Source organism: Lemur catta, chromosome 12 (genome assembly GCF_020740605.2).
Source record: "Lemur catta isolate mLemCat1 chromosome 12, mLemCat1.pri, whole genome shotgun sequence".
Classification (NCBI taxonomy): domain Eukaryota; kingdom Metazoa; phylum Chordata; class Mammalia; order Primates; family Lemuridae; genus Lemur; species Lemur catta.
Genome location: NC_059139.1, coordinates 48,881,080 through 48,904,563, shown reverse-complemented (window position 1 = coordinate 48,904,563; position 23,484 = coordinate 48,881,080). Strand labels below are relative to the sequence as shown.

The 23,484-nt window shown below is 42.0% G+C and overlaps 1 protein-coding gene across 1 annotated transcript; it reads right to left on the bottom strand.

Moving 5' to 3' along the window:
- Nucleotides 1-366: 366 nt before the first annotated feature.
- On the bottom strand, nt 367-2,922 carry S100Z (S100 calcium binding protein Z). The gene is made up of 2 exons (XM_045566433.1): nt 2,733-2,922; nt 367-881 (listed from the first exon to the last, which is right to left on the bottom strand). Exons 1-2 carry the CDS (start codon nt 2,871-2,873, stop codon nt 723-725), a joined length of 300 nt encoding a protein of 99 aa, XP_045422389.1. The 5' UTR covers nt 2,874-2,922; the 3' UTR covers nt 367-722.
- Nucleotides 2,923-23,484: the final 20,562 nt, after the last annotated feature.

Genomic DNA, 23,484 nt, shown 5'->3' with positions numbered 1-23,484 from the left:
AGACGAGGATTCACGTGCAAGTCATTTATTTGAGAGGTGCAGAAACACAGGGCAGGGGTAGTGCAGTGAGACAGGGAAGGGAAGCTGCCTCCCCAGGGCCCACCGAGGCTGCACCCCAGCGGGGAGCACTGGGAAATTGTGGAAAACACTTGCCTCAGAGTTAGCCAACCCAAGGGGCAAGGGAGGGCATTTATACACCAACCCCCAAGGGTTGCTGGCTTCGGCTCTCTTGGCTTGAGCACCGAGCCCTGAATCTACCTGATTCCTAAATCACTCAGAAAGCCAGCACTTCTACTTATCAGCCTTCTGCTGACCAACCCTCACAGCTTCTTGCATTGGAAGTAAAAGCACAAGCGTATGGGGAGAGCTAGTTAATTAATAGAGTAAGAAGTTCAAATACAATTTAAGGATGTCTTAGAAATTTGCTAAGTTCTAGTCTCATTTGAAAGTAGCTAAATTTTTGTGATGCTCTCTTTTTGACAGACCAAAAAAATGCATATAACATCTTTAATAATAGGCAAATTTCAGGTAGGGAATATAAGACTTGGAATAATTATATAAAGTCAATATATTAAGGTACACATAATTTAGTAATACTAGCAATTCATTATATGTACTATATATTATATTTGTAAATGACTTTACTGTGTCTATAGATCTGAAGGGTATAGATGAAAACTAAGTAAATAACTTTGGATATTTTCTGACTTTACTACTTATCTTTACTTTCCTTTCTTCTTCAATTGTTCTACAAAGTAATCATTACAAGCCACTGTCAGAGCCGCCACCATGACCACGAATTCATTAAAATCCACTTCGTTGTCCTTATTGGCGTCCAGGTCCTGCATTATCTTATCAACCAACTGGGGATCCTTTTGGCACTAAAAGGAAAGGGGAAATTTCTAACTCTCAGGGTTTGAGGTTCATGATGACCATTGAAATCACATTGTCCTTTTATTTACATTAAAGCCTTAATTTCCATTTTTAGCATCTAAAGAAAATTTCCAAGAGCCTCTTTGCAGGAAGATTTGAACCAGGCACAAATTCTAAATGAGCCCCCTGCCCAATGTCCATATGATCCTGGCTCAGACCTAAAGACCAAGCAAAGCAAACAGAAGCTAATCAAAGTGAGCTACAGCTGCTGAATATGCACTTACAGGACATCCCAGGTGGGGGCCAGGACACTGGGAGGCAACCAGGTGACATGAGGCTTTGAAGCCAAAGAGGGATAGTGAGTGGCTCTACAATTTACCAACAATGGGACTTAGAGCAGATCACCTAACATTTTTACATTTTTTAATTTATAAAATGAGGAGGATAATATTTACCCACACATTTTAGGAGATACGTCAACATGCTTTTGAGAGTGCTTAACACCAAGGTTGCTAGATTTAGCAAATAAAAATACAGGACACCCAGCTAAATTTGAATATTACTATACAACAAATAACTTTTTAGTATGTCTCAAGTATTGCATGGGACACAGAATAGTTTATCTGGCAGCCCTACTTAGCCCAATGCCTGACACACACTGGGTGCCGGGCACCCAATAAAGGGTAGACCTTGTAAGGATGGCTGTATTTTATGGGTGGAAAGCGAAGCAGGGAGCCCAGAAAGACCAGGCTTCCCGAGGGTGGGCTCGTGAAAGTGCCACCTCTCCTACCACGGTTAGTGCTTGAGAAACGTTTCCAAAAGCAATTCACTTCCTGCAGGAATTCCCCACTGTCCTCTCATTTGTTGCCAACCATTAAATGGTCAGAAACTTAACTGAACAAAATCAACTTGATCAAAACAATTACAAATTTCACTTGAATAAATGAAGGTGCCAAGTCTGACCCACTGAGCTTTTTATTCTAAATGTTATACAATATAGGAGCCAAACTGAATTTAAGAGGGAAAAAAATAAATTTCTGGAAACTCCTAAAATCACTAAAACGTTATTGTCAAGAATGACTATGTTTAAAGATAATAATTTGCTTTAAGCTTTTCCCACAGAGGGTGGGGAGAAAAGAGGATTGTAATTGCAACCTGTAGTCTTAATACAGGGTTTGGACAGAATAGTACACAGAGCAGTACATTGTGCTAAAAATCAATTTAAAGCAACTCCATAAACATCAGAGAGAAGTGTTTTCCTCAGAGGGGGCCCCAACCCTTCACTGCAAGGCTTCACATATAGATTTCTTCAACTCTGGCTATTTTGAAACGTGAATCTGTTGGCTACCCCACTGGTCCCTGGCCAAACACATGCATTCCGTCAATTCCAATCAGCTTGTGCTTGCCCGACAAAGCCAAGCGTTTGTTACTCACTAGAAAATTTGTCACCACAGCATGAAGTGCCCCAGGCCTCATCTCTGACCCAATATATAATATTAATTCACAGACAGCAGGACGCATCTCCAGGTATAACTAGCTAGAGCTAGTTATAACTATAGCTCGGGGTATAACGAGCTCTATCTTTGATTGCTGCAGCAGAATGTTGAATAATTGGTGAAAGCGTCAAATATAATTTTCAACCCTTGGAAACTCTTACCCCAGGAAATATGGAAAATGGCACATGCCTGTGTACATAGAAAACAAAGGTCTCTAGCGTTTGCTTCCCCTGCATTTTGAATCTGTATACAAATTATGCTGTGTTGGTGACAGAATCCTAGGACAGTATGGACATAAAGGCTGTCCCTGAAGCCGTACCTCATCCACCCTCGACTGAATGAGGCAGAAAAACTGTGACTCACCGAGAGGAATTCCGTGAGTTCTCGCTGTAGGAGCATTTTCAGTTCCCCCTTGTTGAGCTTGAATCTGTCCCCTTCCTTGCAAGAGTAGCGGTGGAAGATTCTAATCATGGTATCCATGGCCATCTCCAGCTGGGTGGGCATGTTGGCAGCAGAAGTGACCACTCCAGCAGCAGGCCACCAAACCCTAGGAGAAGACGCTTACTCAGCATAAACAGAAGAGGAAACATCAACGTTTTCGTTAAAGCAGAATATTACAATCCCCCAGTCGGCTCACTACACAAGTGGTGGTTGTTAAACCATAATCATCCTTCTTAAAAGAGACTGTTCTGCCCATTCTAGGGCAAGCTGCAAATGAGAGCTTTGCAGATGAGCTTTTTCTCCTTCCTACCCCTACTCCCCTAAGATGTAGCAGTTTCAGCGCGTTCATAAGACAGTCAGACAAGTACAGTGTCATATTAAAACACAGAACTAAAAAATAAACAAAAGAGGAAGAAAATACCTAACTTCATACCTGTTCAACCAATACACACCTCTGTCCACAGTTGTTTACAATTAAACTCTTAAGTATTCTTGCCTGGGGTTCCACCCCAGCACACCTGTTCCCAAGAAGATGAAAGTTACCAGTGACAAGAGACTCAAATGGAGGTGCCTCTGCTGTTTTTAATCACCAGAATGAACAGGTGTGAGCTGCCCCAAGGGGCAGCCAGGAAGACTGGAGCCATGGTGTGCAGCAGAGGAGAAGGCAGGGAGAGGGAGAGAGGAAGTCCTCAGTTACCTCTCATTAACCGAAATGCAGTTGCTTGCTAGGAAGTTGATGACCTAGAAGAACACTAAAAATAGCGGAGCAAAGAAGAAACTCTGATTCAGGCCCGGAGACTCCCCAGCAAGGTCAAGGGAATGAACTCAGAGCAGAATAAACTAACCCAAAGGACAGTTGTACAGCTGAAAAAAAAAAAAGAAAAAAAAGAGGAAGCTCTCCATGTGCTGATTTAGAAAAATACAAAGTGGTGATCCAAACTAGTAAAAAGAAATAAAAATAAGAGTATACATCTTATACAAGCAAGCATATATGTGCATGTTTGCATTTGCCTAAGGAATCACCGAAAGGAAACATAAGAAAGTAATAAATTGGTAGCTGTAAGGGGAAAGAGGAGGAAAAGGGTAGAACAGAGTAGTTGGGAGTAAGACCTCAATTTATATCTTTTTCACTGATTTTAACTTTTTCAGTAATAGGAATGTATTACCTAGTCAAAAAATTGAAATAGAATAAATCTCGGAGCAGCTGTGTATGCAGGAACCCACAACGGGATTTCCAAGTGAGACAGACTTAATAAAGAAAAAGAGCCCCTGGAAAAACCAAAGTCAGAAATTGGCCGTGGTTTTAAATGTGCTGCCTGTCCTCTCAGGACTGAAACTGAGTTATACAGAAAGCAAGCCAGTGTCTCCTCTTTATTTCTTCCAACAAGCCAGTCGGGGGAGGGGCACGGGCTGGATGTGACCTTCCCCACCCGCCCTCACCGCCTCCACACCCCACAGCAACCTGCAAGGTCCCCAGCGATGCTCTCACTGTACACCCAGTGCCCAATTCTCAAACATATATTTAAATTAGTGTTTTATTATTCATTTAATATATATCATTTAATATATCTTAAAAATCTCTCTATATCAGCACTTAGAGATCTGTTCATTTCTTCATTAAAGTTGCATATTATTCCACTGGGAGTGGAATAATACAGTGAAGAAATATTTATCAGGTTCTTATGTTATTCCTATGACAACATGACCGAAGACTCTTGCCCTTGGAGCAAATCCCATTGCTGTTTTTATCAGGGTTATGCTAAGTACATAGAATGCAGGGACACTGATGGCTTTTTATGTTGGGTCTTCCTCTCCAAGAACACCCCTATGGCTTTGTGACCACACTTTTCTGGGTCTCTTCCTCATTTTTTAATGCACTTTCTCCTCTCCAACTTTTAAATATTGTTCCCCTGGTGGTCTCAGCTACTCCTTTAATTTCAGTCACTCCCCCAGATCAAGTCTTTTGGCCCAGCTCTCTCTGTTGAGCTTCCCAGCTATCCGACTGCCTCCTGGACCCCATTCCTACTTGCGTGTCGCACAAGCTCTTCAAACTCAATTAGGACCGTTAACTAAAGAAAAGCTTTACAAGAATCTAGTTTCATTTAGAAGTCTCACTGAGGACTATAGACCAAGGCCACAGCGTGGGAGTGGTCCTTCAGAGAGGTTCTGCCAGGCACCTCGGTACAGGATTTCAGCCCCCTGCTTACATACAGCGGGGGGGACGGGGGGTGTCAGCATGTGCAAAATCGTCACACTTGCTCAGAAGTTGCATTAAAGCAGAATCACGCCAAAGTCTGGGTGTAAGAGTACATCTGGTGATAGATTACAGAAGCATAATCGCTGACCCCGTCGGAGGTTATCTCACGTGCAGGAGAAGGCAGGGACTAGGAATATTTACCTATTGATGAATGCAGTGACTCAGGCAAGAGACATGGGGCCATGTGCTTGATCCTGTTTCGTCTTCAGAGCTTTCTGCGCACATTGTCACAGAGTCAGGGGTTCAAGCAGAAATGAACAAACATGGCTTCTTTCGTGTGCCACTTTGCCTCACAGGACCAAAGCAGAACTTGTCCCCTCTTCCCACCTTTACCTGTTCCTCCTCCTGTGCACTGTCTCAGTCACCCGGCTCCACCAGTCACCCAGGCTTCTGTCACCATTTTAAACACCGATTGAATGCGTCCACTTCTCTTCATTCTTCACCATATTCAGGACCTCATAACTTCTGGTGTCTGTCACTGCGCTAGCTTCCTTACTGCTCTCTCACTGCTCTCTCTACTTTCTTTCTATGCCCCTCTGTTCTGATCTCCATTCTGCTGCCAGAGTAGTTGATCTAAAACGCAAATCAACAACCACACTCCTGTGCATTCAAACATCTGGCCCTGCCAGCAAACTGACCACAATGTTGGGCTCTGTCATCCGTCCAGGCCTTTGCACACTCTGGGCCCGCCGCCTGGAGTGCCAATTCTACCTACTGCTCTAAGGCTCAGTTCAAATACCATCTCCTCTGGGAAGTTTTCCTGCACTCTTCCCCGCTACCTATCCCACGTCCCCCACGTCTGATAGGTGCCCACCCCTGTCCTCTCTTACCCCTACTGCAACTGCTTGTCTTTTTTATCTTTGCATTTATCATACATGCCTGGAATCACTTTTTTTTTGGTCTGCCTTATACTTCCCAGTCTCTGAACTTTGAATGAGTTCCTTGATTTCAGGGTTGATATCTGATTCATCTTTGTATTCCACAGCATATGGAAGTGCTCAGAAATCTTTGTGGATAGATGGATTAATGAAGAAATCAATCAGGGAGGGAAACTGTAAGATCTCCCAAGAATTGAGCCTTGTCTAGTTTAACTGTCCAAATTATTATCTGATTGCCTTTATTCCACATAAAAAAGTGCTTTTTATGTGGAATAAAGGGGGGGGGGATAACATACATACAGACAATAGTCATTTCAATGAACACAAAAAGTTTGAATTTGAAATGAAATATTATCAGGTTAAGTTGCTTAAGTTAAATGCACTGATGTTTTAGATGCACTAAAATTGGTACATCTTACAGAGTATGTGGGTCTCAGCTGTATTATATTTAAATCGTATTCAACCACAAAATAATTTACTTGGAGAATTCAACTGGCGGATAAAACTCTTATTAGAATATATATTGAAAATTGTAATGCTGTAATTTGATTCAAGTGATGAAAATTTGGCCTCTACATCTTGTGCTCTTGGGGTTTAAAAGCAAGGTGGTTTTCTCCTTTCTGCTGGGCTTTGGCAGAACTAAATGTTTCCTTTGGTGTGTGCTGCCCCTTAGTGTCAGGCCCTGGGGACTGCATCTGGGAGCCCTCTAATTGCCCAATGTGTTTGAAATCATGTTTATAAGGCAGGTGACCCTTCTTCAGGGGCTTATCTTTGGTATAAACCAGCCCAAGCCTCTGCCTTCTAGGAGGCCTTCAGAAACAAAGGTAATGTCCAAAGGTTCAATGGGAATCTGTCAGGCTAGAGACACAGATTTACAGGTGACAGGAAATCCTAGGATGGGGAGACACACCTGCTTATAGCATGGCCAGGTTGTCCTGTGCACCTTGCTTGCTCTATTAATTATTACCATTGTACTTTGCAATTTTTAGTATGAGTCATGACCTTTAGAGCTAAAAGGTCTGAGATAGTGTGCAAAGAATGAGGGAAATGGAAATATAAGATTTGTAGGAGTTTAAAAGTAAGGACTATTTTAGAGAAAAAAAGCTGGTATAAATCCACAAAGATGGGAGCAAAAAGAGTACAGATATTTGAAAGTGAGGCATTGGCTGTGGAGTCTGAACGAAAGGAAGTATGTGAAGAAAAGGCCATCACATTACCTGGGGCATGGCTGGCACCCTCCTCAGGCTAAGGACACCCCCAGGGCACCTGAGCCCGCCACAGATTGCCAGCAAGTTCTGCCTGGCCCTAGGAACTGCTCTGGGCCCAAGACAAGAGTCATGCAGGAGGATGAGCTGCTTCCTTCTAAAGTTTTCAGTTTTTGTCTTGTTATGTAACCTGGTTCAAATGTTCTGTCATTTTCATAGCAATGACAGGAATGAATCTCAGTAATGAGGGGTGGGGGGAGGGACCACAGAAGGCCATGAGGAAACACTTGGAGGATGGATATGTTCATTGTGGTGACAGTTTCCCCAGGGTAAACTGTGTCAAACTTACCAAAATATAGAATTTAGATATGTGCAGTTAATTGTATGTCAACTACAACTCAAAGCTATTCAAAAAAGGAAAGAAAGATTTCTCAGGCTCATATAACTAGATTGTAACAGAGCTGAGACTCAAACCCATGCTTATCTAAAAAACAAAATCATGCAGTCATTTAAAATTGGAATTATAAAGGCTACCAAAATGTAAAATATTTTTCAGTAAAATGGTAAGTGAAAATAGCAAAATAAAAATTTTATGTATACTGTAATGGCTAGATTTTGTGGAGAAGGAAAATACAAATAGTCATGTATCACTTAACAGCAGGCATACATCTTGAGAAATACATCATTAGGCAATTTGTCATTGTGCAAACATCACAGAGCTATGCAAACCTAGATGGTATAGCCTACGACACACCTAGGCTATATGGTATAGCCTATTGCTCCTAGGCTACAAACTTGTACAGCATGTTACTGTAGTGAATACTGTAGGCAGTTGTAACACAAGGGTATTTGTGTATCTAAACATATCTAAGCATAGAAAAGGTACAGTAAAAGTGCTGTAGAAAAGATAAAAAATAGTAATATCTGTAGAGGGCACTTACCATGAATGCAGCTTGCAGGACGGGAAGTTGCTGTGGGTGAGTCAGTGAGTGAGCGGTGAGCGAAGGCCTCGCACATGACTGGACATTGCTGTGGACTTTATAAACACTGTATGCTTAGGCTACACTACATTTATTTTAAAAAACAGTTTTCTTTCTTCAATAATAAATTAAACTTAGTTTACTGTAACTTTTTTACTGTATAAAATTTTAATTTTTTTGACTTTTTGACTCTTTTGTAATAACACTCAGCTTAAAACACAAACACATGTACAGCTATATGAAAATATTTTCTTTCTTTATATCCTTATTCTATAAGCTTTTTTCTATTTTTAACTTTTTAATTTATTTTTACTTTTTAAGCTTTTTTATTAAAAACAGACACAAACACACAGATTGTCCTGGACCTAGACAGGGTCAGGATGATCGCTATCACTGCCTTCCACCTCCATGTCTTGTCCCCCTGGAAGGTCTTCAGGGGCAATAACATGCATGGAGCTGCCACCTCCTATGATAGCAGTGCCTTCTTCTGGAATACCTCTCAAAGGACCTGCCTGAGGCTATTTTACAGTTAACTATTTTTTAATATGTAGAAGGAGTACACTCTAAAATAACAATAAAAATTATAGTAAATAAGCTGGTCCAAGTGAGTGGTATTTACAACTAACTGATCACAACCAGTTACAGATTCCTTTGTTCCTTCTCCACTCCCACTGCTTCACTTGACTAGCCAAAAAGAAATAGAAGCAGAGTAAATACATAAAGCAGTAACATAGTCATTTATTTTCATTATCAAGTACTATGTACTGTACATAATTATATGTGCTATACTTTTAAATGACTGGCAGTGTAGTAGGTTTGTTTACACCAGCACCACCACACACACAGGTGCTACTACACTATGATGGATATGACTTCATTAGGTGAGAGAAATTTTTCAGTTTTATTATAATCTAATGGGATCAGCATTGTATATGCAGTCCACTAATGACCAAAAAGTCATTATATGGCTCATGACTGTAGTTTTAGTAGTTGTGCAATAGAATTATGGATGATTTAGAAATTCTCTCGCTGCCAATAAATTGCATTTTCAATTAAAACATTTATTGTAATAACACAGTATTTAAAATTCTAACCTATCTCCATATTAGGCATTGTCTTTTAAGGTATACCATGGAATTAAAAACTTGCAAAGGCCTAGATTCAAAATTTCCAGTTTATAAAGAAAGCCTCTCTCACACACACTATTAATATTAAGCAGTAACTATTTGCCCGTGCTGGATAGAGTTTTTGCAAGATAATATAATTCAGGACAAATGTTCAAAATAATACTGAAAATACATTAGAGATTATTATTAAATGCTGAACCAACATGGGCCTCCTTTTTCACAAATGTAAAATGACAATCTTGGGCTAAATGACCTTGAAGTTCCCTTTCCTTTAAAAAATTTTTTGATTCTAAAATTTGTTTCAGGGTCAGTGTGTGTGTGTGTGCATGCTCATGTGGGTGGGTGTCAGTGTGTGTGTCTTACATCCTGCAAAAAAACAATTCACACAATGAAGTGAAAGTCAAAGTTCACTGGAGGAACTTCAAGGAAAGCCCTGTCTGCACACTTTTCCTCCTGGCCCCTGCAGTCTAGAAAAACAGGTTCAGAGAATTTGCCCCACATTTCTGCCAGGAAAGTCAGATGTCTCTGCTCCAGGAACTACAGAAAGTGTTCTCTCTTCTCCAAATGGTGTCCCTACGCTCGAGTTACGGGTACTTTGTTACGGGTACTTTATTTTGCCCTTTACCTACGGTCTAAAGCTGAGAGAGAAAAAAAGAGGAATTTTAAAGGCAAGAGCTTGGCTATTAATTGTCTTTTCACAAGTCAAACACCAGTTTCTCTGGATGAAATGAGAAGGTTTCTGCAGTTGTTTCATGATAATCCTTTGGGTGGGAGGAAGGTGGGGTGGTGGGAAGTGTGTAGGGAAGACTTTAAACCAGATAGGCCATGAGTCTGGGTGCTGGGTACATGGGAGTTCACTGGACAGCTCTTCTATTTTCTATGTATTTGAAATCCTGCTTTATAAAAAGTTTACACACACATGCACACAATCCCCATCCCTGTCAGCATGAAAAAAAAGGTGACGAAACTGGAATTATTCTACCAGAGGAAGAGGAGTAACTTAATGGCATTGAGTATACGGAGGATTATTGACAGACGAGAAACGGACTACTTGCTTTGTGTCAGTTTGCAATCAGATGAAGGTGAATAACTCAAATAATACTAAAGAAATTTTTTTAAAATCCCCTCACTATGAAGGCTATTAAACACTGAAATAAGTTAGTAGCAGAAGATAGCTAAGGAAATTCTTCCTCTGAAAATAGAGGAAAACTGAGTTGTTGATACTGATTACTAAGAAGTAGAACATGAATGCTTACTCGTTGCCCAAATTTATTCTTTGGGCAAAAGGAAGTAGATGAATTTTAATCTGAACCTCAGCCAGTCACATTAGCCGGACTGAAAATAAGCACCTAGAATGTGTCCAGGCAAGTGGCAGGAAACTACGCCCCGGGTCTGAGCCTCAGCTCCTGTCTACTGTCAGGACTAGCCATTGGCGAGTCCAACAATTACACCTTCATGCTCAATTCAAACCACACCCATCCCCCACAGTGATGCCAAACAAGGTCCCACACGTGGCCAGCATTCAAAATGGCCTCCAGTGACCCTTCTCTCCTGTTATTCTCGCCTCTGTGGAGTCCCCTGCCACACTGAGGACAGCTGACCTGTGTTCCTGCAAGGCCATTCTGAGTGACTTCTGAGGCCAGGGCATACAAGACACCCTAGTTCTGTCCCGCTTGCTCTTGGATCACTCACTCTGCAGGAAATCAGCTGCCACATTGTGAGGACATCCAAGAAGCCCCATGGAGAGATCCACATGACAAGGAACTGCAGCCTCCTGCCAACACTAACTGACCAGGCCAAGCCACCTTAGAGGTGGATCACCCCGCTGCAGTCAGGCCTTCGAATGACTGCGGCAGCATCCTTTGAGAAACCGAGAAAACCAGAACCACAGCTAAGCAGCGCCTGGAGTTTTGTCCCACAGAAGCTGTATGAAATAATAACTGTTTGTTGTTTGAAGCTAAATTTGTGGATAAATTATTATGCAACAATAGATAACTAATATAGCTTCTTAGTTAAACGTTTAGAGTCTTTCTTACAGGACTCTTCAGAAAAAATGGTACAATGTAAATAGATGTATTTCTTCTATTAGAATGTTTCAGAAATAAAAATGTGAGTAATCAAATTCTCATGTGTAGCTTCAGAAAGAACACGCATGCCAAGTTCTTACAGGAGAGGGCACTGTTTCCTATTTTCTACAGTACCTTTTACTACAAAGCAGGCAACGAAAATTTAAGAGAAGTGACAATGAGTTTCTACGTGCGAACTCCTTGACTATCTTAATAGAGTTAATACAGGGCTTTTAACTAAGTACAGTGTAACCATAAGTCATTGTTTCTGATTCTGAAAGCATCACCACATATCATAAAGCATTGCTCTGTCACTCAGCATCAGCTGAGCAACATCTGCTTAATTAGAGCCTCCCACCAGCCCCTCCCCAGCTTCCCCCAAAAGGCAACGGAGAGGGCAGGGCCATTGCAGAATCTCTAGGAGAAAGGTTTCTCCTGGCTCCCTCTCTAGCCTCCTTCAATAAATAAATGGCAACCCTAGTGTATGTTGTTGTCTGCTTTATCAAAGATCAGTTGGTTGTAGATAGATGGTTATGTATATGGGTTCTCTGTTCTGTTCCATTGGTCTATGTCTCTATCTTTGGACCAATACCATGCTGTTTTGTTTACTATAGCCTTGTAGTATAGTTTGAAGTCTGGTAATTAGTTGCCTCCAGATTTGTCCTTTTTTGCTTAAGATTGCTTTGGCTATTTGGGCTCTTTTCTGGTTCCAACCTACAGCCAGGATTCAAGTATTACAAAAGCAATCCATGTAACCTGAAACATCTGTACCCCCTTAATATTTTGAAATTAAAAAAAAAAGAAATGGCAATTAACAAAAAATATATATTCAAAAAAAAAATAAGTGGGAACCCTAAAAGTCTTCTGTTTTTGAAATTTGATCTATAGTGCAAGCCTATTTTTTCCTTCTGTTTTCTACCACAAATGAGGTTAGAGTTCCTGGCATACATGTAGTGTCTCTATAGTGGCAATGGTTGCATAGTCAGGCAGGGCTACCTGTGGCCTCCAGTGCTTGGTGGCCACAGTGACAGTGGTTTTTCTCATCTGGCCAATTTTGTGATTTGGTTTTGGACATCGTTCCTGGAAGATTCACCTGAAGCCTTGTTTCTTCACAGCTCTCGAAAGAGTTCTGTGGGCTACCCAGACTTTCTTTTTTGCTTCAGCAGCTAGAGTCAGCTTCCATGGCCTGCAATTAAGAGCCCTGCCCAGGCTGGGTGCAGTGGCTCACACCTGTTACCCTAACACTTTGGGAGGCCGAGGCGGAAGAATTGCTTGAGCCCAGGAGTTTGAGACCAGCCTGGGCAACAGTGAGACCCTGTGTCTACAAAAAATAGAAAAATTAGCCAGGTGTGTTGGTGAGCGCCTATAGTCCCAGCTACTCGAGAGGCAGAAGCAGGAGAACCACTGGAGCCCAGGAGTTTGAGGTTGCAGTGAGCAATGATGGCACCATGGGACTCTAGCCCGGGCAACAGAGTGAGATTCTGTCTCAAAACAAACAAACAAACAAAAAGCCCTGACTGATATACTTCATTTAAGACTGATTCTGCCAAGCAATGCGTCTCCAGGGAGCCCTGCCCTTGGTCCAGAAAACCAGCAGCCTCTCTTCTCCACAAAGAATTGGCCTTGAAAGACTGGATTTGCCAGTTTGGGGTTAGGTTACAATCCCAATTTATCCAAAGTCCCAGAGGTTAATTATGATTGCATCTTTCAAGACAAATAGACTCCCTAGGGTTTGCAGCTACCCTCCGTGTGATGAAGGCTCCCCACTTTCAAGCCAAGCTGGGTGTGGCCATGGGTGTAAAGATCCTGCAAGATTTGATTCTCTTTGGGGCTTTAACACTATATGTCTCCAAGAGACCTGGATTCCAGAAAAGGGATTCTCTCATTTTCCATGAGCTAACTCCTTTTTTCAGAAGTTCAGACATAGGTTATGGTGATAAATGTGGCTCAAAATGCTAATCTTGTCAACATAAGTTCCAAAGTTCATTTAATAATAATATATTCCTCCTATCTTGATTTCTTTCCTGATTATATAGACGTCATGTGCTTTAACATTTACATTTCTCCAGCAAAAGCAAACCATCTGGTTGTAATTTAATAATCTTTGAGGTTTGTTTTTTTTTGGGAAAAGATGGCCCCAGCTAGAGTGCAGTGGCATCATCATCGCTCACTGCAACCTCAAACTCTTGGGCTCAAGCAATCCTTCTGCCTCAGCCTCCAGAGTAGCTAGGACTACAGGTGCGTGCCATCAAGCCTAGCCAATTTTTCTATTTTTTTGTAGAGAGCAAGTCTGGCTCGCTATGTTTGCCCAGGCTGGTCTCAAACTCCTGGGCCCAGCAATCCTCCTACCTTGGCTTCCCCAAGTGTTAGGATTACAGGCGTGAGCCACTGCACCTGGTCTCTTTAGATTTTTCTTTTTATAGTCTATGTATCCACCAAGTTGAAACCAGAAGGATTCTTTCTTATGTATCATCCGACCAAAGGGATGTGAATTGAAAAACTCCTGTCCTTATTTATAAACATAATTTATCATTGTGGAATAACAGTTCAGAGGCTAATTCTGAAGACTTTGTATTTTAGACTTCATAACAATGAGCTTCCACCCTGCTTGTCATTGTCCTTGGATGCTGGGCACGCTGGACCTGAGTTGGATCAGCCATCTCCCATCACCTTACTCTTGACATGATGTTCCCTGAGCCAGTTTGTGCCATGACTAGACGCCAGGAGTAGATGGCAGAAGACTGCGAAGGAACGCAGTGTGTTGGGAACTGGAGTCTCACATTCTTCTGAAACTCCATTCTGATTGTCTCAAGAGAGAGAGGCTCCACTGCTTGTACCTATCAAAAGAAAAGTAACAAATTGAAACTGGTCCTGGCAGTTCTATCTCTTAGCAAGTGCAGGCTTTACCACTTCAACTTCTGGTTAAGTAAGAAATTCCAGAAAGCCATTTTAAAAATTGGTTAAGGAAAATCGTGATTAAAACAAAATAAGAAAGTAGTTTCTAGGGGATCATGGAGTTAAATTTCATTATAAAGTATTTTTATCATTTCTAAAAAATCTTGGGTAAGAAAGTTCCTGGGGAAGACTCTAGGTTTGGTTATTAAAAACAACAATGGGATAGATTTGGGGAAATATTTATCTACAGAATGACATCTCAGAGGGAGTATGTATTATCTGTAGCACAGTTATCATTTGATATGTGCAAGCCCTTATGTTATTGGGGTGTATTTGACACTCTTCCCCATTCCTGCCTTTCTGAAAGCCTTTATTCTCTGGTTTCTGTGACCTCTCACTATGCTAGGTTTCCTCTAGCTTCTCTAAATCTTCTTCCTTCATGTTCTTTCCTAAGAAAGAGCCTTGTCTTCTAAGGACTGTATGTTGGGGGCACAGGGGAATGGAGGGGATGGGGGCAATTGGGGAGCCTATTCCCTCTCAAGAAGTAGTGACTGCCTCTCAGCTCCAGCAATTGTTGCCAGACGGGGAATGGCTCAGAGTTCCCAGAACTTCCAATTCTTTTTAGAAAAAGCCAGAAATTCTATTTTTTGAGAACTCCTGAATTTTAAGACGACAACTCAAAAAACAAACAAACAAACAAATCCTACAAAAACCAGACAAACATAAAACTGACAGCCAGCTCAAACAGTGGAATTCAGCTAAACCCAGCCAGCTTGAGATCTCTGCTTTCTGCTGTGTATTTTGTATTAACCTCACTCCTCCCTCTGGGCTACATTTCATTCTTGTTTTTCTTTTGCTTTCTCTCCTACTTGATTTATGTCTTACTCTATTTTACCTACCTCTGTGAATCACTTTAAACTCTACCCAGGACAGAGCCCAGTATAAGTAAACTGACCCCAAGACATCTCCACTTAGATAACCCGCCAGCATCTCCAACTCCAAGTCACAGCAGACTGAATTTATCGTCTGCACTCCCTGCCCCAGAGGGGACCCTCCTTTGTTTGTCTGTGTCTCAATCAGCAGCAATACCCCCAATTCATACAACTGCATGAGCCAGAAACCTGAGTGTCAGGCTACTTCTTAGCTCTCCCCTTCTCATTCAATCAGTTGCCAGGTTTTCTCTCTCCAGTCTCGGTTCCTCCTCTCCATCCCTAGGACCATAGTTCAGGCCCCACCATTGCTGGCCTGAATTACTTTAAGAGATCCCCACTCACCTCCTGAGCCCACTTTGCCCTTCTTCAAAATCAGCCTCCCCCACCTGCCAGGTTGCACACTTGACCTTAACCTCCGGGACAGGCCCCACCATCTCTTGGTTAAATCTACTCTCCACCCGGCTCTCCCGCCCGTGGCATCTGCACCATCTGCGCCTCACAGGTAACACTGCCCTGTGACACTCCATTTCTCCGCTCAGGTGTCAGTCTTCCAGGGAAGCCTCCTGACACACTTCAGCTCCTGGGAAGACTCAGCGAGCCCTCCTAGTGCTGTCATGTCGCCTATGCTTTCCTCTAGCCCTGCACAGGCAAAATGAAAATGATCGTAGCTAACAGTAATTATTAGCACATGCTCGGACCAGGGGTGGGGAACCTGCAGTCCTAAGGCCATATGTGCCTTCTGGGTCCTTAAGTGCAGCCTTTTGATTGAATCCAAATTTTACAGAACAAATCCTTTTATTTTTATTCATTTTAACAAATAAAAATTTAACATTTTTGTTTGTCTTTTATATTTTTTATTTTATTTTTAAAATGAACATGCTTAAAATACCAAAGAATGAAATGAGTTTCAATGAAATAATCCTCCCAAGTTGACCGGCACAATTAGAACATGAGTCAGCCATAAGGGCTAAAGTGACAGCTGCTACACTCATGACTTAGTTCGAACTTCCCCAGCCTGACTGGCACCACTACTCCATGAGACAGGCTGGTGAGAGTTTATGGGGGTCAAGTACACCCCAGTCTGTTAGCAGCTTTTGACAACAGTGCACTGTGTTTCTGATTGAAGTCAAATTTGTGGATAGTTGTACAGCTCGACGGTATCTTTTAATTCTGTCTGCCTAACAGCCCATCATGTCAAAGAAGACCAAGAGAATGTTGGAAGAAGAAAACAGATTTCTTAATGAGGATTGAGAATTAAAATATTATCTTGTTTCTGCTAAAGATAAGATGATTTTCCTCGCTTTGCAATACTGTAATATCAATATTAAAGAAATTCAATGCTCTTCAACATTATAATACTCATGAGGACCACAGATATTTTAAATCAGAGAGAAAGATTGCATTGCAGAAATTAAAAGATGAAAAGCAAAAGCAAAGACAATTCTTTCAAGCAGCAATAAGACCTGGAAATAATGCCACTGAAGCAGCTTATAAAGTAGCTTATATACTTGGGAAAAAAGGGAAGCCATTCAGTGATGTAGACATTGTGAAAGAATGCATTGCTGAAGTTGTAGGATGCTTAGACCCCCATAACATTCAAAGTACAAACAACTGCCTCTTTCAAGAAGAAGCATAACTGATCAGCAGCATGAATTAGCCTTCAACTTAACAGAACAACTTCATGAAATACCTCAAAAGGAAAATATATATTATTCAATCACTTTTGATGACACTACTGACTCAGCACAGGTTTTATACTTCATTCGGTTCATAACAAAAGATTTTCTTTGCTACAAAGAATTACACACCTTGGGCACTCTTGCAAACAGAACACAGGGAATAGATATCTTCAACAACTTTCAAGATAAAATGTCATGCAATTGGACTGAATTTGGTAAATTTAGTGAGTGTGTATGTACAGTGTACTTTCCATGACAGGAAAACATGAAGGGTTTGTTGCACAGATTAAAAAAAGTACTAACAGATCCAAATGCTCTCATTTCTTTTCATTGTATCTTTTTTTTTTTTTTCTTGAGAGAGAGTCTCACTCTGTTGCCTGGACTAGAGTGCTGTGACGTCAGCCTAGCTCACAGCAACCTCAAACTCCTAGGCTCAAACAATCCTCCTGCCTCAGCCTCCCAAGTAGCTGGGACTACAGGCATGTGCCACCATGCCCGGCTAATTTTTTCTATATATATTTTTAGCTGTCCATATAATTTCTTTCTATTTTTAGTAGAGACGGGGGTCTCGCTCTTGCTCAGGCTGGTCTCGAACTCCTGAGCTCAAACAATCCGCCCACCTCGGCCTCCCAGAGTGCTAAGAGTACAGGCGTGAGCCACCGTGCCCGGCCTTTTCATTGTATCTTGCCTCATCAAAATCCCTGTCTTAAAGCTACTATTTTAAGTGACACTTTGCAACAAGTTACAATATTGTTAACTATATTCATGTAAATGCAACACAGCATTGTCCGTTTCATAACATGCTAAAGTGAGCAGTTATATAATCAGGGTTCTTGATCAGCCAAGCCTGATCATTTCCTCAAATATGCTTTTCCAATTTCCAGTTCTAGATGCAATCAGCAACATCCAGACTGTGGGAAAAATCTACAACCTGGTTTCATCAACAAATAAATTATAATGGGGAGAGGGGAATGAATTGGGAGATTTAAAAGACATCAACCAATTGCAATGTCTGAGTTTTATTTAGATTCTGATTCTTAAAAAAAACAAAGAAACTACTTTTTTTTTTTTTTTTTTTTTTGAGACAGAGTCTCACTCTGTTGCCCAAGCTAGAGTGCAATGGCGTCATCATAGCTCACTGCAGCCTCAAAATCCTGGCCTCAAGTGATTCTCCTGCTTCAGCCTCCCCAGTAGCTGGGCGTATCGTGGGCCACATGCACCACGATGCCCGGCTAATTTTTCTATTTTTAGTAGAGACAGGGTCTTACTCTTGCTTAGGCTGGTCTTGAACTCCTGAGCTCAAGTGATCCTCCCACCTTGACCTCCCAGAGTGCCAGGATTACAGGCATGAGCCACTGCACCCAGCCAAAAATAAACTACTATGACATTTGAGACCAGTAGAAATTGTAGAACACCAAAAGGATATTTGATAGTAAGGAATGAGTTCTTTTTAAGGTATGATTTTAAAAATTTTTATCTTTTAGAGACACTGAGACATTTATGAGTGAAAAAAATATGATTTCTGAGGTTTTCTTCAAAATAAACAGTATGGGAAGGTGGATGGGGTGGAATGGACCGAGGGCTGAACACGAGTGATAGGGGCATGGAAATTCCCACTACAATTCTAGTTCTGTGTGGGTATAAACTTCTCCATATTAAAGCCTCCTTGCCCTGTCATTTTTTTAAACCATAAATTCTGATAAATCACTTATATTTTTAACAGGGTTTCCCATCTACATAAATCTCTGGTTATAGGGGAAATCTCTTTCACCAGTAAGAGCTAAACACAGTCCCCTACAAAAGCCCAGGTGGCTTCTGAAAGAGCTCAGAGCACAAGGCTTGGCTAAAACTGCCTTCTCTGGATTAGGTAATTAAGTTTACGCGATGCCACATAGAAGCTGTAATTAAACTCTTTTCATGGACTTAAGTCATTCACCCCAGGCTACATGGGGAAGCTGGGGTGAGAAACTAGGACCTGAGCCAAGACCCAGCGATGCTGGGCATTAATCTCTCACGTGCAGTGAGCTGGCCGGAACCCAGGGCTGAGACTCCAAGCTCTTCCGTACCAGCTGTGGCAGCTGCTGCCATGCTCTCATATTCTCCACGAAAGCATGGTAGAGAACTTTCCAGAGCAAGGAGTGTTCCAGATGGAACAGAAGTTATCTGCAGCCCACCCAGAAGAATCGCTTAGATTTCCTCTCGAAGCTAATACAAAGAGAAATGGCACCAAGTGTCTACACGGCCAGCACCGTTCAAATGGCACTGCCTTGGTGGTGAAGAGTGGCGGGGGAAAATATGCCTGGAACATATAGTAAATAAGGGAAGAAAGACAGAGCTTCCTTTCTTCCAAGATGATTACAGTCCTGCATGATCCTCAAACTCAAAATTTATGAAGTTCAGACCAGCAAATGTTTAAAACCATGACAACTCAGCACAGCGTGGATGGATACTCACACACATTGCTGGCAGGGGTGTAAACTGCCGCAGCAGCTCAGGAGGGTGATTTATCACGGTCAAACTTGCCCATGTCCTGTGACCCACAATTTTGCTTCTAGAAACACAATACACCCAAAGGCACGCATGCCATCTCCCTCTCTCCTGAGTGACCCTCACTGCCACATAAACGTGTCAGAATCACTCTCACTGCCTGGCTGGCCCCCACGTGCCTCTGCTCCCTTTCACAGCTAAACTTGCTGTGCAGGATCATCCGTTGTCACTGTGTGCACTTCCTTACTCTCATTCTTTCTTGAACACACCCCATTCTGGCTTCCTTTCCCCCCTCATTGTCTTGGATCACTCATCTTGGGGGAAGCCAACCTGTGTGTTAGGGGGTCACTTCAGCAGCGCTGTGGAGAGGCCCGCGCGGAGAGGAGCTGAGGCGCACTGCCAACAGCCAGCACCAACCCGCCAGCCTGTGAGTGAGCCCCGTTGGCAGTGGCTCCTCCAGCCCCAGCCAAGCCTTCAGCCAACAAAGCTCCAGCCAGTGTCCTGACTGCCAGCCAGCTCCTGAGCCCCAAGCCACAGCCATCCGGCTGCACTCCTGAATTCAGAACCCGCAGGAATGGTGCCAGTTCGTAAATGTTTATTGTTGTTTTAAGCCACTAGATTTTGAGAGAATTTATGTATAAATTTAAGTAATGCATAGTATAACTCCTCTTTTACTTTTAAAAAGTGGCCAGGTGGGGTGGCTCAGGCCTGTAATCCTAGCACTTTGGAAGGCTGAGGTGGGAGGATCGCTTGAGGCCAGGAGTTCAAGACCAGCCTGAGCAAGAGCGAGATCCTGTCTCTACTAAAATAGAAAAAATTAGCCAGGCGTGGTGGGGCCCACCTGTAGTCCCAGCTACTGAGGATCTCAGGAGGCTGAGGCAGGAGGATCGCTTGAGCCCAGGAGTTTGAGGTTGCTGTGAGCTATGATGATGCCACTGCACCCCAGCCCCAGGAGACAGAACAAGACAACTCTCAAAAAAAAAAAAAAAAAAAAATACAAAAAATGTATAATTGGGTTCTGATGTGGGTGGGTAGGGAGGGGACGTGTTCATTTTCACTACACGCTTATATTTTTTTACATGAATACTTATTACTTATAATTTTTTTAAAGTTATTTTTTAAAAGGTGTAAGCAAAGCCATGATAAGAGGGGTAAACCACAATAGTAGCCCTTCCTAGGCCTTCTTGTCCTTCGTGTTTTCCATACCTTTCTGCCACTCTCAAGACCTAGCTGTGGGACAAGCTATGCTTTAAAGGCTTTTGAGTAGCCTAAAGGGTTGGGTTTGGGTTTTTTGGTTTGTTTGTGTGTTTTAAATATTGATGTATTTCGCTAAGAACATCAACCCTGAAACTAGACCGCTGCTAAGGTAGCAATCCTGATTTAATTATTTGCATTTAATAATGAAATAATGTTGCAATACATGTTTGTAGGATGAACAAATGACCCACTCCACTGCTGCCAGGTGCTGACAGCTTGCCTCGAGTTCCTGGTGGAGCCCACAGGCTCGGGCTGTGGTTTCTGCGGGAGGAGGTAGCCCGTGACACTGGCCAGGCCTAATTTCTCACCAGTAAAGACAGAGGCTAGGAAATACTCCATAGATTTACCAACTTGTAGAGGCAAGAGCAGCTCATACCCAAACCACAGAATTCTTTATACTTTCCCTCAGTATAGGCATTTCCAAGGAGTGGTCTGGGTGACTCCAATTATTTACATGGAAACGGAACAACCACCTCAGTGAAGTTCCAAGGCTTAAATAAATCATAGGGGCTTGATCCCTGATCACTAAGGGTTTGTTTTTCTCTTCAGAACTGGGGGACAGGGGAGTAATGGACACATGTCTTTGGTATGGAATCAAAAACTTCTCTTTGAGAAGATCCAAACACCAAAGCAAAACCTCATAATTTTAGAGACCCGGAAGATAGCAGTGATTACTTGTGATTCTGCAATATATTCTAGTCCTCTCAGGGGCCTACAAAGGGTTAATGTTTCAGGAACAAAGTTGTAATACCTAAACTATGCATACTGATGAGATTATTGCCCCAGGGTTTATGAAATCTTGATAAGCAGGAAATTATAAGTTTGAAACTACAGCTGCAAACAACTGAGTGACACACAGGGAAACCCAGTAGACAAGTCCAATCCAGTCAGCTCAGCACTGTGTCCTAAACAGCAAGGCTGCAAATCTGTATTCACTTGCAAATTAACACGGCCCTCTTTTAGTAAATGAACCAGAGGACTGCAAAATGTTCAGATTTTCAGACATTTTCGGACTCAGTTGAGAAAAATTAAACAATAGGACCCATAACACAAGAGCAAAGACAACCACATCTAAGGTAGTTAGTTCTCTGCTGGGGGCAGAGTTCCTCAGACCTCCTATTAAGGGCCTAATGTAGGCAGACCAGGGGTTTTCTAAGCCACTTCAAAGGCAAAAGAAACATAATGATTTGGGAAGCTTTTGCTTTAGCAAATATTCTTATGATTCTATTTCTCTAATCATTCCTTTTATACTTTTTAATATAGATTCAAAGGTTTGGTGAAAATGAACCAAAAAAAAGTACCTTTACTTTTCTATATATTATCTACTATTCTTTAATAGATTGATTAAATTTTGGGTCATCTATTCATGGAATACTACCTGGTCATTAAAAATAATGAGAAACAGTGAATGAATGAGTTAAAAAAATGAGGCTGATCCATATGTTTTAACATATATGCATATATGTATGTAGATATACATACATATTCTTTTTTTTTTTTGAGACAGAGTCTTGCTCTGTTGCCCGGGCTAGAGTGAGTGCCATGGCGTCAGCCTAGCTCACAGCAACCTCAAACTCCTGGGCTTAAGCGATCCTACTGCCTCAGCCTCCCGAGTAGCTGGGACTACAGGCATGTGCCACCATGTCCGGCTAATTTTTTGTATATATATTTTTAGTTGGCCAGATAATTTCTTTCTATTTTTAGTAGAGATGGGGTTTCACTCTTGCTCAGGCTGGTCTCGAACTCCTGACCTTGAGCAATCCACCCGCCTCGGCCTCCCAGAGTGCTAGGATTACAGGCGTGAGCCACCGCGCCCGGCTACATACATATTCTTATTTTAAGAGTATAGGATACATGTATTTTCTATAAACAAATTATAAAAATTAGTTTTGTCTGGGAGATGAATATTGGCATAGGTAATAAAGAAGAAAATTCTTTGTATGTTTTTGTTGAGGATTTTTTTGGTGGGGAAGGACAGGGTCTCTCTCTGTCACCCACCCAGGTTGGAGTGCAGTGGCACGATCATAGCTGACTGTAACCTCAAACTGCTGGGCTCAAGTGTCCTCCTGAGTAGCTGGGACTACAGGCGTGTGCCACTGTGGCCAGTTTTGGTTTTTTTTGTTTACCACCAGTATACATTATAAAAATGACTAATATGGAAATGACAAGTACAAAAAAAATTTTCTCTGCTGACTCAGCCCATAGACAGCCTGCAGGGCCACTGTGAGCCATTCCTTGCTGCTCCCTTTTGCCCTTTCACCCTGTGTCCACCATCTGTGTTGGTTCCTCACGTGTAAAATAAGGACAACCTCACGGGCCTGCTATGAGACTGAAAGCAGGGCAGGAAAGAAAGCAAAGTGGCCCTGACGTAAAAGGGGGCAGAGTTCTCACCAGCAGTCAGGGAATACGGTAATGATGCTACACAATACTTACGAGCACATCGATTCACCAAACATTTTATCTGTGTATGACTTCATGAAGAAGATAATATTATCTCCATTTTATGAGAGAGGAAACTGAGATGTATCTTCCCTAAGGCAACAAAAACTTCTCTAAGGTAAGAAGCAATGGAGTCAGAATTCAGCCTGGTTGAGGACCTGCACTCTCAGCTACCAGGCTGTGCTGCTGCTTCAACACAAATTAAAGCAACAGTGAGATCTGATTCAACAATCAGATTGGCAACATTTCAAAAGATCGATGCCATGGAGTGTGAATGAGCATTTGAGGCAACAGGTACAAACATACTATTTTGGTTGAAGTATACCTTACTGAAGGCAATTTGGCAAGAGTTATCAAAATTAATATGGACATCTAACTTTGGACCTGGCCATTCTACTTCCAGGAACTTATCCTTACAAAAATACTCCCAAAGATGTCTATATACAGCTATTCAATGCAGCACTGTTTAATA